Genomic DNA, 13,129 nt, shown 5'->3' with positions numbered 1-13,129 from the left:
AACAAGGAAATACATGACTCTTTTCATACTAATTCTCCAGTGAAACTCAAATAATGAGAAAAATAGTAAAACAGCTTATATTCTTTAGTAATATAAAAATTGCATTTTTAACTTTCATGATATCAAAGTACTTTTTCATCTTTTACTACTTCAATAACAGACAGCACCAGAAATCATGGTTTGTCACTCCTTACACTCTGCTAATGAAGTTATAAACAAGCAAAGGCATATGACAACACATTTAATTGACAGTCAATATGTTGATTCTTTTCATTCAAGTTCTAGAGACCTAACCTAGAGTAACAATCCAAAATCTGCCTGAAGACATGTATGTACACCAAGGTGTTCATCACAGAATGATTTGTAAAAGCAAATCTTCAAACAATTTAAATGTTTAGCATTCAAGAAACACCATATGTCCATAAAAATATTACTTGTTAGAATTTTAGTGAAATCATAAAATATGTATGTAACAATTTTGAAAAGTAATAAAAGGGTGTGCATCTAACATACCATTAATACTGTAAAATACATGATGTCACTTAAAGGATATATTCTAAATATGTGAGTCTTGCCTCTGAGTGTTGACAATATAAGCAAGTAAGACATAATAATAAGGAAATGTATTCAGAATAATACCATCACATTCTTGAATCTAAATACTATAATTCTATTGATGAAATTTAGAGATACATTATCCTCCCACATTCCTATATTAACCAAGGCGCTGGATTACTCACAAGAAATTTTATGCTCTTTACACTATATTTTTAATTATTTTATCAATATGAATGGTTTTGCCTGCATGTATATATGCAAGAGAGTAAGATCTCTGCATCACTGAGCCAACTGTCCAGCCCTTATCTTATATTTTCTTAAAGTATATGCATATATAATTTTGTGGCTAATCCACATGACTAGAAGCAACACATATCATTGCAATCAACTTTCTGAATGTATTGGGTACTTTTATAGATACTTTGCACCAAATCTCCTCTTCTGCATCAGTTAAAAAGGAAAATAGTAGTACCAGGAAACAACAATGATGAAATGTATAAGCGAGAAATAATATATTCCATCTGGAGAATATATCCAGTTCCCTATCATGCTTGTGACACCTCAAGACTTTGTAGAGACCAAAGAGATCCTACAACCTTATGGGAAATACAAAGGACTGATATCAATAAAGAGTGAATTAGTACAATCATAAGAAATAATGAATCTGCCCTAGATATGCAAAGGCTATTTTTAAAAGTAATCTTTTAATCTGAAATTTTTAATTTTCATTTTTCTAGATTTATTCATATTACTTTAAGGTGTGAGTATATGCCTGCACATACAATTGTACCTAATATATGCTTCATGCCCATAGATGTTAGGCATCGGATCTCCTATAACTGGAGTTATGGATGGTTGTGAACCACCATGTGAGTGCTGGGATTAAATTCCAAGTCTTCTGCAAGAGCACCTAATGCTCTTAACCACCATCCCATCATTCCTGTCCAAACTTTTAAACTTTCTATTAAGTCATTCATGTGAAAAAGGAAATGCAGACTGAAGTTAAATAATTTCTTAAAAATTATAATAAAATCATTAAATATAATAATCTATGGAATACAATGAAGATTATTATCTGTATATAAAAATCTAGTGTTCAGAGAAAAACATATCAGACTAAACAATGTTTAACATCAAGAGTGAGAAAATAGAACAATTAGATGCTCTGCTCAAAAAAAATAGATAAAAAGAAACAAGAAAATCAAAAGAAAGTAAAAGATGAAATCATAAACTAAAAGAGTAGAAGTCTGTATATCTTGTTAATAGATGTATATCTTGTTAATAGTTGTAAACTCAAGCTCAAATTAGATAAACATCATTAAACAAGTAAGAGAAACCACAAGTGTATGAAATAAAAATAAGAGAGAATGACATCGAGACAGAAAAGCCTTTCAAAGGTCTACTTTAGAAACTTCTATGGAAATGAACTTGAAAGAGTGAAACTCCTAATTTCCCAGAACAAATTACAGAATTGATTCTCTTGGTATTAGTAGGCCTAAGTACACCAAGATCCATGATGTAGGTGAAATGACTAAGGAACCATCCCAACAAATAAGCACCATCTTCAACCAGAGAATTCTACCGAATTTTCAAAGACTGTATGGTCCCACTGATCTAGACAGTATTTCAGAATAATAAAAAGAAAGTGTGAATATTTTGATCTTTTCTATGAAGCACATAAGACCTTACACATACATGTAAGACAAGACAAAAACTGAAAATTATATTACAGTATCATGGATGTCAACCAAGGCAGAAATTCAACAGGAAATACAGCAAACAGAACCAACACCGTACTAAGAAAAAAGTACACCATAATGAAGTAGATGTACACCAGGCATGCAGCCTTAGAAAACGTGTGACTGTGACAGGACAACAATGAACCTAAGGGGAAGCAACAGTACTGAGGTCTACTTACACTACTGTGTTCACGGTATGAACAGGAGGAGAAGCTCGGGGTCATCTTCTTTACATCAGAGTCTAGACACATCTACATCTTAGTCCTACTTACAGGGGGAAATAGAGACATTTCTACTCAGACCAGGAACAGAGGGAAGATGGCTAGTATCTCTCCCACTCTCCACTGCTACAGTAAGCCTGTAGTCATGCCCATCAGACCAGAGAAATCCTGGAAGCTTGCTGGTCTCAAGGTAAAACACTGGGAGGGATATACAAGGTATACTCTGACCTACACACACACACACACACACACACACACACACACACACACACACATTTTTTAAAAGATAGCTCAACTAAAAAGCATTTTTTCAAGTTCTATTACCTTTCCCACCATATTATTGAATTTTAAATCTCCAAACAGAGTTGTTAAATCCAGGTCTCTATATTTTTCCAACTGTCGAATCAGGGTTTTGTAAGCAATCATAATCTCCTTCTTAAACTGCAAAACAAAGTATGATAAATTGCTATAAATAAAATTACTATTTCCCAGCTATAAAACTCAGAAATTTAAGAAATAATCATATTGCAATAGAGTCCTCAGTTTAAAATCTACACTAATGTAATTGAGGATGGTCAGCAATGTTTAGAAATCCTTGGAAGCAAGGTAATACTTGTTTATCTCATCTGGCAATTTAGCACCTTATTTTAGCAGTTTCACAAAGTTACAAATAATATAAATTCAGTGTGTTTCACTATGACACATTTCAACCAAGCACCTGAGAAGAGACCAGACTCTCCTCCCCATGGGCATATGGTGCTGGAAACAGTCATTGCCAGCAGTCTCAAGGGCATTTACTAGTCTACACATGGAGTCGTAAGATGTATTTCATTGTATTTTAAATTCTAAGTAGCCCTCAAATTGGTTAATGTAAAAAAAAAAAAAGCCTCTTTAAGGTGAATTTAATGAATTATGCATAAATTAACTTATAAATACAATTCTCCATTAAAATATTGTATGATTTCTCAGAACTCTGATTCAGAAACTGCTATGAACAGAATACTATAATCTCGGGCTGGGTAAGGTGGCACATGCCTTCAATCTCAACATCCAGAGATGCAGAGGAAAGTGTAGCTTTGTGAGTTTCATGCCAGCCTAAGATACACAGTGAGACACAGTCTACAAAAAGAAAAAATAACCACAACATAAACTCAGTATTTAATATTTGCCCCAGGTACAAAATAAAGCCGAGGCCTATTTCTTCTCACAATTGGCAGTCAGAGTTAGGAATACTTTAATGATAGGAATCCTAATAAAAGCAGAATAAACTACCCTGTCATGTCATAAGAACTATTTGCACGTATTCAGTGTGCAATGATGGGCATGATGCAATTCTCAAAGAGGGACACACGTTAACTGGTTCTAAAGCTACTTTGATGAGCTATGGAATGATATTCATATGCAGAATTCACCTTAACTAGTGAAAAATAAGCAAACTATATTTATTTATAAAGTTAGAAAACATGCTTTATGGTGAAAATTTCAACAAACTAGTTCTCAAATATACCAACATAGGTAAAAAATAATACCATCATGGAATTTGAATTCTGATTGTTTGAAAAGCCAATGAATTATTGACTGAAGCTATTCATGAAGAAGTAAATCCATCACTTTCTTTTCTTTATTGTGCTTTGCTCTGGTGCATTCTCACTAAAGGCCAACACATAATCTATCATTTGGCTAGTAGATCTCAGCAACAGAGACATACCTTTGCCTCTGATTTCACGTCTTTCTGGCCTTCATTAACTTGGATTTCACACACCACACAGTATTTGAGGACATAGGGGACAGAGTAACACTGCTTCTCATAAATTCTACATTCTTTTATATTACTCATTTGGTAGCCTTTTGAACAGGCTACATATTCAAGTATCTATTTCATCATTTTTAAATATAGACAATTCTTATGCCTGGCTCTTGCGACTTTTGTGAATATTAAATATAAATAATTCGTAAGTGTTAAGAACTATTATATGACAAGAAGTCCTTAGCAAATTACTATATGTCATTACTATTAATTTATTGTCATTATTATTAACCTATATATCATCCTACTAAATCTATAATAGTTTCTATATTGTGGGTTGAGTCAATATTGGATCAAGATAGTTATTTTTAAAGATTTATTTAATTTTTAGTTTTGTGAGTATGTATGTGTGTCTGTCTGTCTGTCTGTATATATGTATGTATCTATGTAGGTATGTGTATGTAAGTGTAGTATACACAGAGGTCAGAGATGTCAAATCCCTTTGGAGCCGGAGTTATGGGCAGTTATGAACTACCCGAGACATGGGTGCAAGAATAGTCTGCCCTCTTAGTTAACCACTGAGCCTTATCTCCTGAATTAATTTAGAAATGCTTATAAAATTTCAGAACATCATCTTTTAGATATACATTACCTCCTCGAAAAACGTCTGCTTTGAATGTGAGCTTTGCATAAAATATGCATAAAGGCGGAGGATGTCAGATCTCTGCCCCGAAAAGAGCACAACGTTGACCTTCACTGCCCAAGACTGAATGACTACGAAGTTGAAAAGGTGTGTCTGCTCGTTGTTCAGGCCTTCGTCAGCAATAATCAAGAAATATGGGCAACTCTGACCCAAGACATTATTCCACTCTTCCGACAAGCATCCAGAAAAGTCAGTCCAAACATCCATGGTGGTATTCTTCTGAAGGTGCAGAATTAGAGCAGTTCTCAGGGTGAGAAGTTCAGGGACATTGAAGTATGCATATTCAGCATCCTATGGAGAAGGAAGTAAAGTACATTATTGGAGAAGTATCATTTAGTATTTTATTAGTTCAGGCAGTTAACACCTATCATTAAGGTCATTGAAGAAATATAATACAGCAGGGTTTTGGGTTTTTTTTTCTGCCCTTTAGTCAGTAAATTGACCCTGGAATTTTGTTGTATCACAAATATATGCTATAAATCACACTTTGACCTAAGAGTAAGCAAGTCCATAGTACCCAGAGTTCCTTACACTTTGGACCTAAGAGTAAGCAAGTCCATAGTACTCAGAGTTCATTACACTTTGGACTTAAGAGTAAGCAAGTCCACAGTACCCAGAGTTCATCACACTTTGGGCTTAAGAGTAAGCAAGTCCATAGTACCCAGAGTTCCTTACACTTTGGACTTAAGAGTAAGCAAGTCCATAGTACTCAGAGTATATCACACTTTGGACTTAAGGGAAAGCAAGTCCATAGTACTCAGAGTATATCACACTTTGGACTTAAGGGAAAGCAAGTCCATAGTACCCAAAGTTCATTACACTTTGGACTTAAGAGTAAGCAGGCCCATAGTACCCAGCATTCATTACACTTTGCCTTTCTATTTTCTAGTCATTCTCCTGTCCAACCTCACCTCAAAAAGAAAAAGAATATAAAAAAAAAACTATGAAAATTGTAATTTGTAATTATAAATTTTCTGGAATTGGGAACTGAAGGGGAACATGTTATTCTAGAGAATTAGTCCAGAGTGCTCTGCCATTTCTTAAATAGCATATGTTTTTCTCAGTAGACCAAAATTGGTACAACAAATTACAAATATAGGGCAGAACCCTGGCCACTTGTACAAAATTCTGCTGGCTATCAATGCTCAGAAATATACAGTCACATGAGTTGCAAACTGATTGAACAAGTCCACACCAGAATCCCTGAGTAGAGCGTTAGCTGCCCTGAGTACACGAATAGGAAGATATGGTAGCAGGTACATATACCTGTATTTGAAATTGTCAAAATTTTATTGATTGCACCAAATACGGTATTCTCTCATTGATAGTTATAACAGAGCACACAATAGCAAAACAGAGTTAGGGAGTTCATGTGGGCTCAGGTACACCTAACAATGTACTCAAATAAACTGCCTGCTGAGTTTTGAAGGCAGAGTACTTCTCAGGGTTAGAGGACTAGAATTGAGGTCGGAGGGGGGCCACTGCTGAGAATTTGACCAACTCTTGTGACTCTTTTTATCTAGTAAAATTCTATCATTACACATTACAAAATAATCTAATTGTGTTTATTCCTGAACACTGCAATGCTGGGTAATTGTTTTCTTCTCTTCTTCCCTTGAAATTTTATTTATTTTGTGCTGTTTTGTTTTGTTTTGTTTTGTCCTGGAGATTGAACTCACAGCCTTGCACATACTAGGCAAGTCTTCTACTGCTAGGTTGCATTTCTAGATCTTTATTTCTTTTAAGAAGGTCTTTCCAGGTTGGCTAGACTACTCATCAACTCACTGTGGGAGCTCCAATGGGCTTCAAACTTCGATCCTCCGTGCCTTGCCTCCATCTCATCTTCTAAACTTTTCAAAATGCATTTTACTTTGCAGTCAGAGGCGAAATCTTTATACAATTTTATAAAAACCATCTTAGTCATAGCCAGGTGTGGTAGTGCACACCTGAAATCCTTTCACTTGGGAGGCAGAGGCAAGAGGATCATGAGTCCGAGGCCACTTCCGCTATAAGAGTCCTTGTCCCTAATCAATTATTTTAATGAATTCTGGTTTCAGTCTTCAGAGACTAGAAAACTCAGCTGGTCTGTGTTACCTTGAAGAAAACTATGGCAAACTGTCCTCCTTTGCTAATAACATCCAGCAGATAGCGCTCAACCAGGTAGAAGAAATGGAGACTCTGTCCTGGCTGAAGTGAATTCTCACACACACATGTGACAAGTAGGGAGTCTCCGTCAATCAGGAAAAACTCAGATTCAACAAAATCATTGAATAAGCTGGAGTAGCTAAAAAACAAACAAAAGAAAGCAAAATTCATGTGGATGGCATAATACCACAAAATAGTAGTGTTGTTATTATTTCATTGTCATTAATAACCTAAATTGATGAATACATAGTTGCAAATAATTACATATACTTATATCATGTATGTATTGTACATGCACACACACACACACACACACACGTACACACACACACACACACACGCTGAGACAGAAGCAGGTACAGATCAATATTACCATATAAGGTCAAACAGCTCTAGCAGAATAGGGGAATATTACACATGGTTTCCAAAATCTTGATTACCACAAAAGTACTTACTCAGCCTTTGGCATATTTTCTACGATTAATTGTGACATTTTCTCTAAAATCACCGTGCAATGTTCTTCTAAAAAGGGAAAGAAGAGGGATATTTTTACTTGTATTTTAGGGAGCTCAGGGTTATTATTTGAGAAACAAGAAACAGTAATGCAGTCATTTTAACTGTTCAGTCTGTGAAGCATATATCTTGTAATGCTATAAATATTATTCTGAATTGAAAGTTACCCATTGTCGCTGCTGCTATCTGTGCCTCCATTCTGAATTGGGAAATATTAAAAACGTAAATATCATTTACTCTGTTTCCTCTAAATGGTCATTATCCATGAGATGGCAAATCTGCAAAGAAAAAGAAAAACTGATCAACTTTCCTTTCAACAGAACCCTGGTGGTGGGCATACAAGAATGAGCACAACCCGTGTGTGGTCTGTTCTCGAGGAACAAAAATCAAGAAAAGACCCATTCATCATATGATCACACATACAACAACAAAAAAATCACAGATGTGACCAAGTCAAAGAGATGAGACATTCTCTACAGAAGCAATGCCAAAGAGCAGTTCTAAAGGATTAAACAAGAATTACACAAAACAAGGGAAAGTGAGGGTCCAGGCAGAGAAGAGCAGACCACTGTCACATGTAACACGCAGTGGCCTGTGGCTTGAAGGAATGAATGTGGAACCAGGTTCCCATAGGAAGCCAGGAGGCTGGAGTGGAGAGTGGGACAAAGTGTGCTTGTTCAGGAGAGGGTTTAAGAAGCATGCAGGTCCTCCTTTGAGCATGTGTTATAGCTAGCTACTAAGGATTTTAAGGAGATGTGATGGCTTTGCATTTCGTAAAGATTACTCCAGCACAGTACAGCGGCAGGAGCAAAGTTCTAGTCAGCAGGCAGGGAGAAAGCCGCTGCTGGGCAAAGAAATGATGGCAGCTTGATGAAATTACAGCTGAATGGGAGGTCTAGGTAATAAGTCCGGGAAGGTGTGAGTTTATTTGACAGATGTTAAAAGGTAAGTAAGACGTCATTAACAAACCCAGTCGGGGCAGAGAAGAGCAGAGAAATGGGCTGTCAAGGAAGACTCTGAAGATTCTAATTCAGGGATGAGAGATGTTCGCATACACAAGAGTGCTTGCTAGGAAAGCATGAAGAACTGAGTTCAAATCTCCAGCCCCCATGAGAAAACACAGACACAGCTGCATAGCTCTGTCACTGGCATTAGGGAAGGGAGACAGCAGTCACTGGGAGCCCACTGACTAGTGAGTCTAGGCAAAATAGCAAGATCCTAGTTTAGTGGTAAATCCTGTCTCAAGGCAATCAAAAAGAAATGCTCTCAATAGCCTCCTTGGTCCTCCAAATGAATGTGCAGCAGCACATAGATGCAATCATGCAAAAGCATGCATGACACATACAGTCACACACACACACACACACACACACACACACACACACACACTGTAATTCATGCCACAGCATAGATTATTAGGCCATTCTCTGATGCCGGAATCTTGGAATATGACCACAAGTCAAGCCAAGGTCATGAACTCATGTGTGATCCACCTAAATTTGACTGGCTTTGAGACTTACCGTATGCCATGTAATGTAGATTCTTAAATGTGGAAGGCTTAGACATCAAACACAAGGTCTCATGACCAAACCAAACTACTGGGAACTCATGAATTTTGGATCAACAGCTGTGGAGCCTCCACAGGACAGAATGAGGCATTCTGCATAAGCGAGACAGTTGTGTAGCTTGATATGCTTAAGGGACTCCTTGGCTGTAGGATCAGGATCCATCCCTGGTACATGAGCTGGCTTTTTGGAGCCCACTACCTATGGTGGGACATCTCACACAGCCTTGAGGCAGAGGGAGGGGCTTGGACCTGTCTCTACTGAATGTACCAGGCTCTGCGGACTCCTCATGGAGTCAATTCTCCTCTTGAAGGAGGGAATGGAGGGGGGGTTGGGGGGGGTGAGGCTGGAGGGCTGGGAGGAGGGAAGAGGGAGATCTGTGATTGGTATGTAAAATGAATTAAAAAATTCTTAATAAAATAAAATAAAACACAAGGTCTCGACTACGTCAGAATAGATACATAATGATATCTTATTAATGATAAAAAAAAAAAACGGCCACTAGGACAAACAAGCATGCTTGGACACAGAGAGATAGCATCATAGAAGTGAAGGGGACTAAATACATAATTCAGAGGATTACTAATAATTAATAAATTTTAGGAAAGAGAGGACTGCAAAGATGACCTAGAAAGAAATATTTTAGAAGCATAGCCAAATGCTCAGATATGTATGTCTAAGTCTGTTAATAAGTAGATTTTATTAGATAGATAGATAGATAGATACATAGATACATAGATACATAGATACATAGATACATAGACAGAGAGATACATAAACAAATAAGTCAGAAGACAGAGATTTCTATCCCATAATATTAAAACAGGAACATACAGTGGGGAGCCAAACACTGATACCAAATATTAAAATGACTGAGAACGTGTGTCTGGGGAAATGATTAAATCTGAAGGAAGAAGGGGTGGCTGTGGCCCAGGATTCTTAAGAAGTACTTGGGCAGGAGTGTAGGCATGGGTCTCTTACCTCACCCAGTTACATGTATTTTCAGAGCCTCATAGAGCATCACTCATCACCACACACCATACTTGCCCACAGTGTACTCAAGTGTATCTAAAGCAGGTCGTCAGCCCCTTGTAGAGATCAGAGGAAACCAAGTTAAGCATAACAGTATGGAGTGTTGAGTGTGTCAATAGCAAGGGCATAGGGAACTGAGGAGCTCTTTAACAAGAAAGGCAAAATCGGATTCTTATACTCAGAGGTTTTGAGAATCAGATGTAAAGATAATGAACTACGGAAGCTTGCTGGGGAAGGTAAGAAATGGCAGTCTGGGGAGAAAAGTGAGCATCATGTTAGTTAAGACACAAGAATCTGGCACTACATCATGAATTTGGAGATTCCGTGGTCCATTCTATATGGCAAAGCACAGGGTGACTGGTTGGAGATTGGAAAGACAAGAAGAATCAAATTTTAAAGAATCTTGTACCTCAAGTTAAGGATTTCAGACACTTTCCTGAAAAAAAATGTCTCCATTACCTATACAGTCCTCAATTTTGGTAATTGTGCATCAGCTGGAGTTCTCCACATTGTACCAATCTCAAAAGGAGAATGGCCAGTCGGTGAGAACTGAACAGGCAAAGGAAAATAAGCCTTAAATAGGTTACAACAAAAGGGGGCGGGGCTGGAGAATGGTGCAGCCCAGAGCACTCTAGATCAGTGCCCAGCATCCACCTCAGGCAGCTCACAAATGCCTGGACCTCAAGCTCTGGGGATCTGACATGCTCTGAGAACACCCATACCACGTAGCTTGCACATACATGTGTACACACACACATACACAATTTTTTTTAATGAAAAGAGTTTCAAGGAAGGATAACGTCTAATTCTGTCCTATACAATAATATAAGCCAGTTCATAAGTGCCTACATAGTCAGAATGTCTATGGTATATTTCGAATGTTCTATGGAACTGTTCTAACAAAATGAGGAGCCAAGTGTGACGTTTTTTAAAATAGTTTGACAGTTTCATTCCAAACAAATTAATGTGCATGTATCTATGTCCTAACATCACAGAAATTGTTTAAAGAAGTGTTTTAAAGAAATATCTAAATTGAAGAGAGTAATAGAGTTTTAATTAAATAGTCTTAACTATCAATGAGACACAGGTGCCTCCAACACAGGACTGCTATTAAAATAGCCATTTTGTAGCATAAAATCATGTTTAATTTTACAATTAAGTGATTCATCCCACAGCCTGCCTGCCTAATCTTCTCTCACATACTGTATATGAGAGTGTCCCTAGTGAGCTCTGTAAGAAATTATATGCAATGCCGGGCGGTGGTGGTGCATGCCTTTAATCCCAGCACTCGGAGGCAGAGCCAGGCGGATCTCTGTAAGTTCGAGGCCAGCCTGGGCTACCAAGTGAGTTACAGGAAAGGTGCAAAGCTACACAGAGAAACCCTGTCTCAAAAAACCAAAAAAAAAAAAGAAAGAAAGAAAGAAAGAAAGAAAGAAAGAAAGAAAGAAAGAAATTATATGCAATCCTTAACAAGCAAATAGATGTTCCCAATCATTGTCCCATTCCTCCTATGTCTCCCTCTCATTTAAGGGACATGCTATGGAAATTAGAATCAGCTATTTGTATACCTCTAATAACTACTAAATGAGTTCACTGCACAGGTGTGTGTGTGTGCACACACACAAAGACCACACCCACCCACATACACACACACTAATTTGTTATAGAATATCATTTTAAGATGTGTTACTTTAGTTTATGTTGCATTTGTTTAACTCTGTGAAGCTGTGTTACTGTGCCGGTCTAAACCACCTGATGGTGTAATAAAGAACTGAACAGGCCAGTAGCAAGTCAGAGAGAATATATAGAAGGAGAAATCTGGGAGAAAAAAGAAAGAAAGAAGTAGTCAGAGAAGGAGGAGCACCCAGGGGCCAACCACATAGCCACACAGCTATACAGCAGCCACAGAGAAAGAATAAGATTTACACAAGCGAGAGAATGGGAAAAGCCCAGAGGCAAAAGGTAGACAGGATAATTTAAGTTAAAGAAAACAAGCAAGAAATAAGCCAAGCTAAGGCTGGGCATTTAGAAATAAGAATAAGCTTCTGTGTGTGATTTATTTGGGAGCTGGGTGGCGGGCACCCCAAATGAACAAAAATGAACAACAACATTTTAGCGAACCAACACGGCCCTCAAATATCTCCAGGGCATGAGAAACCTGAAAAGAAAAAGAAAAAGGACATGGTTCCTTTAAGAGGTGCTGCTGTTCAGCCGGTAAGGCAGCAGCTAAATAAAAATGGAAATTAAATAAAAATTTAGCTAAGGAAAATACACCTGTGGCAGCTCAGGTAGCTGCATTCCATAGCTAGGAAGGTTTAAGGTAGTTCTCTGTCAGAAACTCCAACTGAGCCATGAGCTTTAGGCTTGGCTTTCAGGACCTGAGAAGCAGGCCAACCCAGCTGAGAGCCACACAAGAATCCAGGTGTAGGTGAGCAGTCAAAAGGTTTACTCACACATAGTCAAAGAGGCTGAAGATGTGCAATAAAAGAGGTCCAGACAGAAAACCTCTGAACAGATTATAGTGTGCTTAACAATGTGCATAGGCTTAGGAAAAGAAAAAACGTATAGTCATAGAAAGAAATGAATAGTTTAAAAATAATAAAGTCTTTAAAGAGAGAGTAAAAGTAACATGAAAGAAAAAAGCCAGATAAAATGGGAAAATCACAGGAAGTCTGGATACTGTATGTTTTTGTGTTGATTTTGATTTTTTTTTTAATTCTTGAAAAGCAAAGGACAGCTGCAGAGAGACCTGAAATTGAAAGAGGGACTGTTGAAATACATCAGCCTGTATACCTTAAGAATGCCTTAAATCTTTTAAAAAGTCAAAAAATATATTTGTGAAGAGGAAATAAAAAATGCTTTGGAGTTTTGTTCTCACAGGAGATGAAAGTGGGTTCTTTCAGCAT

At 37.4% G+C, this 13,129-nt stretch overlaps 1 protein-coding gene across 1 annotated transcript in view; it reads right to left on the bottom strand.

Annotated features, from left to right (window-relative positions):
* LOC131894232 (probable ATP-dependent RNA helicase DDX60) overlaps positions 1–13,129 on the bottom strand; it is a 97,781-nt gene that overhangs the window by 73,437 nt on the left and 11,215 nt on the right. Inside the window, exons 2-6 of the mRNA XM_059244463.1 lie at positions 7,794–7,904; positions 7,569–7,635; positions 7,063–7,252; positions 4,918–5,259; positions 2,843–2,959 (exon numbers count right to left, since the gene is read on the bottom strand). Coding sequence (XP_059100446.1) covers positions 2,843–2,959; positions 4,918–5,259; positions 7,063–7,252; positions 7,569–7,635; positions 7,794–7,824 — 747 coding nt within the window. The 5' untranslated portion in view covers positions 7,825–7,904. The remainder of the gene's footprint in view (positions 1–2,842; positions 2,960–4,917; positions 5,260–7,062; positions 7,253–7,568; positions 7,636–7,793; positions 7,905–13,129) is intronic.

This window comes from Peromyscus eremicus, chromosome 17, assembly GCF_949786415.1.
Source record: "Peromyscus eremicus chromosome 17, PerEre_H2_v1, whole genome shotgun sequence".
Lineage (NCBI taxonomy): Eukaryota > Metazoa > Chordata > Mammalia > Rodentia > Cricetidae > Peromyscus > Peromyscus eremicus.
The sequence above is the reverse complement of the archived record's forward strand: the minus strand, read 5'-3'. Positions and strand labels throughout refer to the sequence as shown.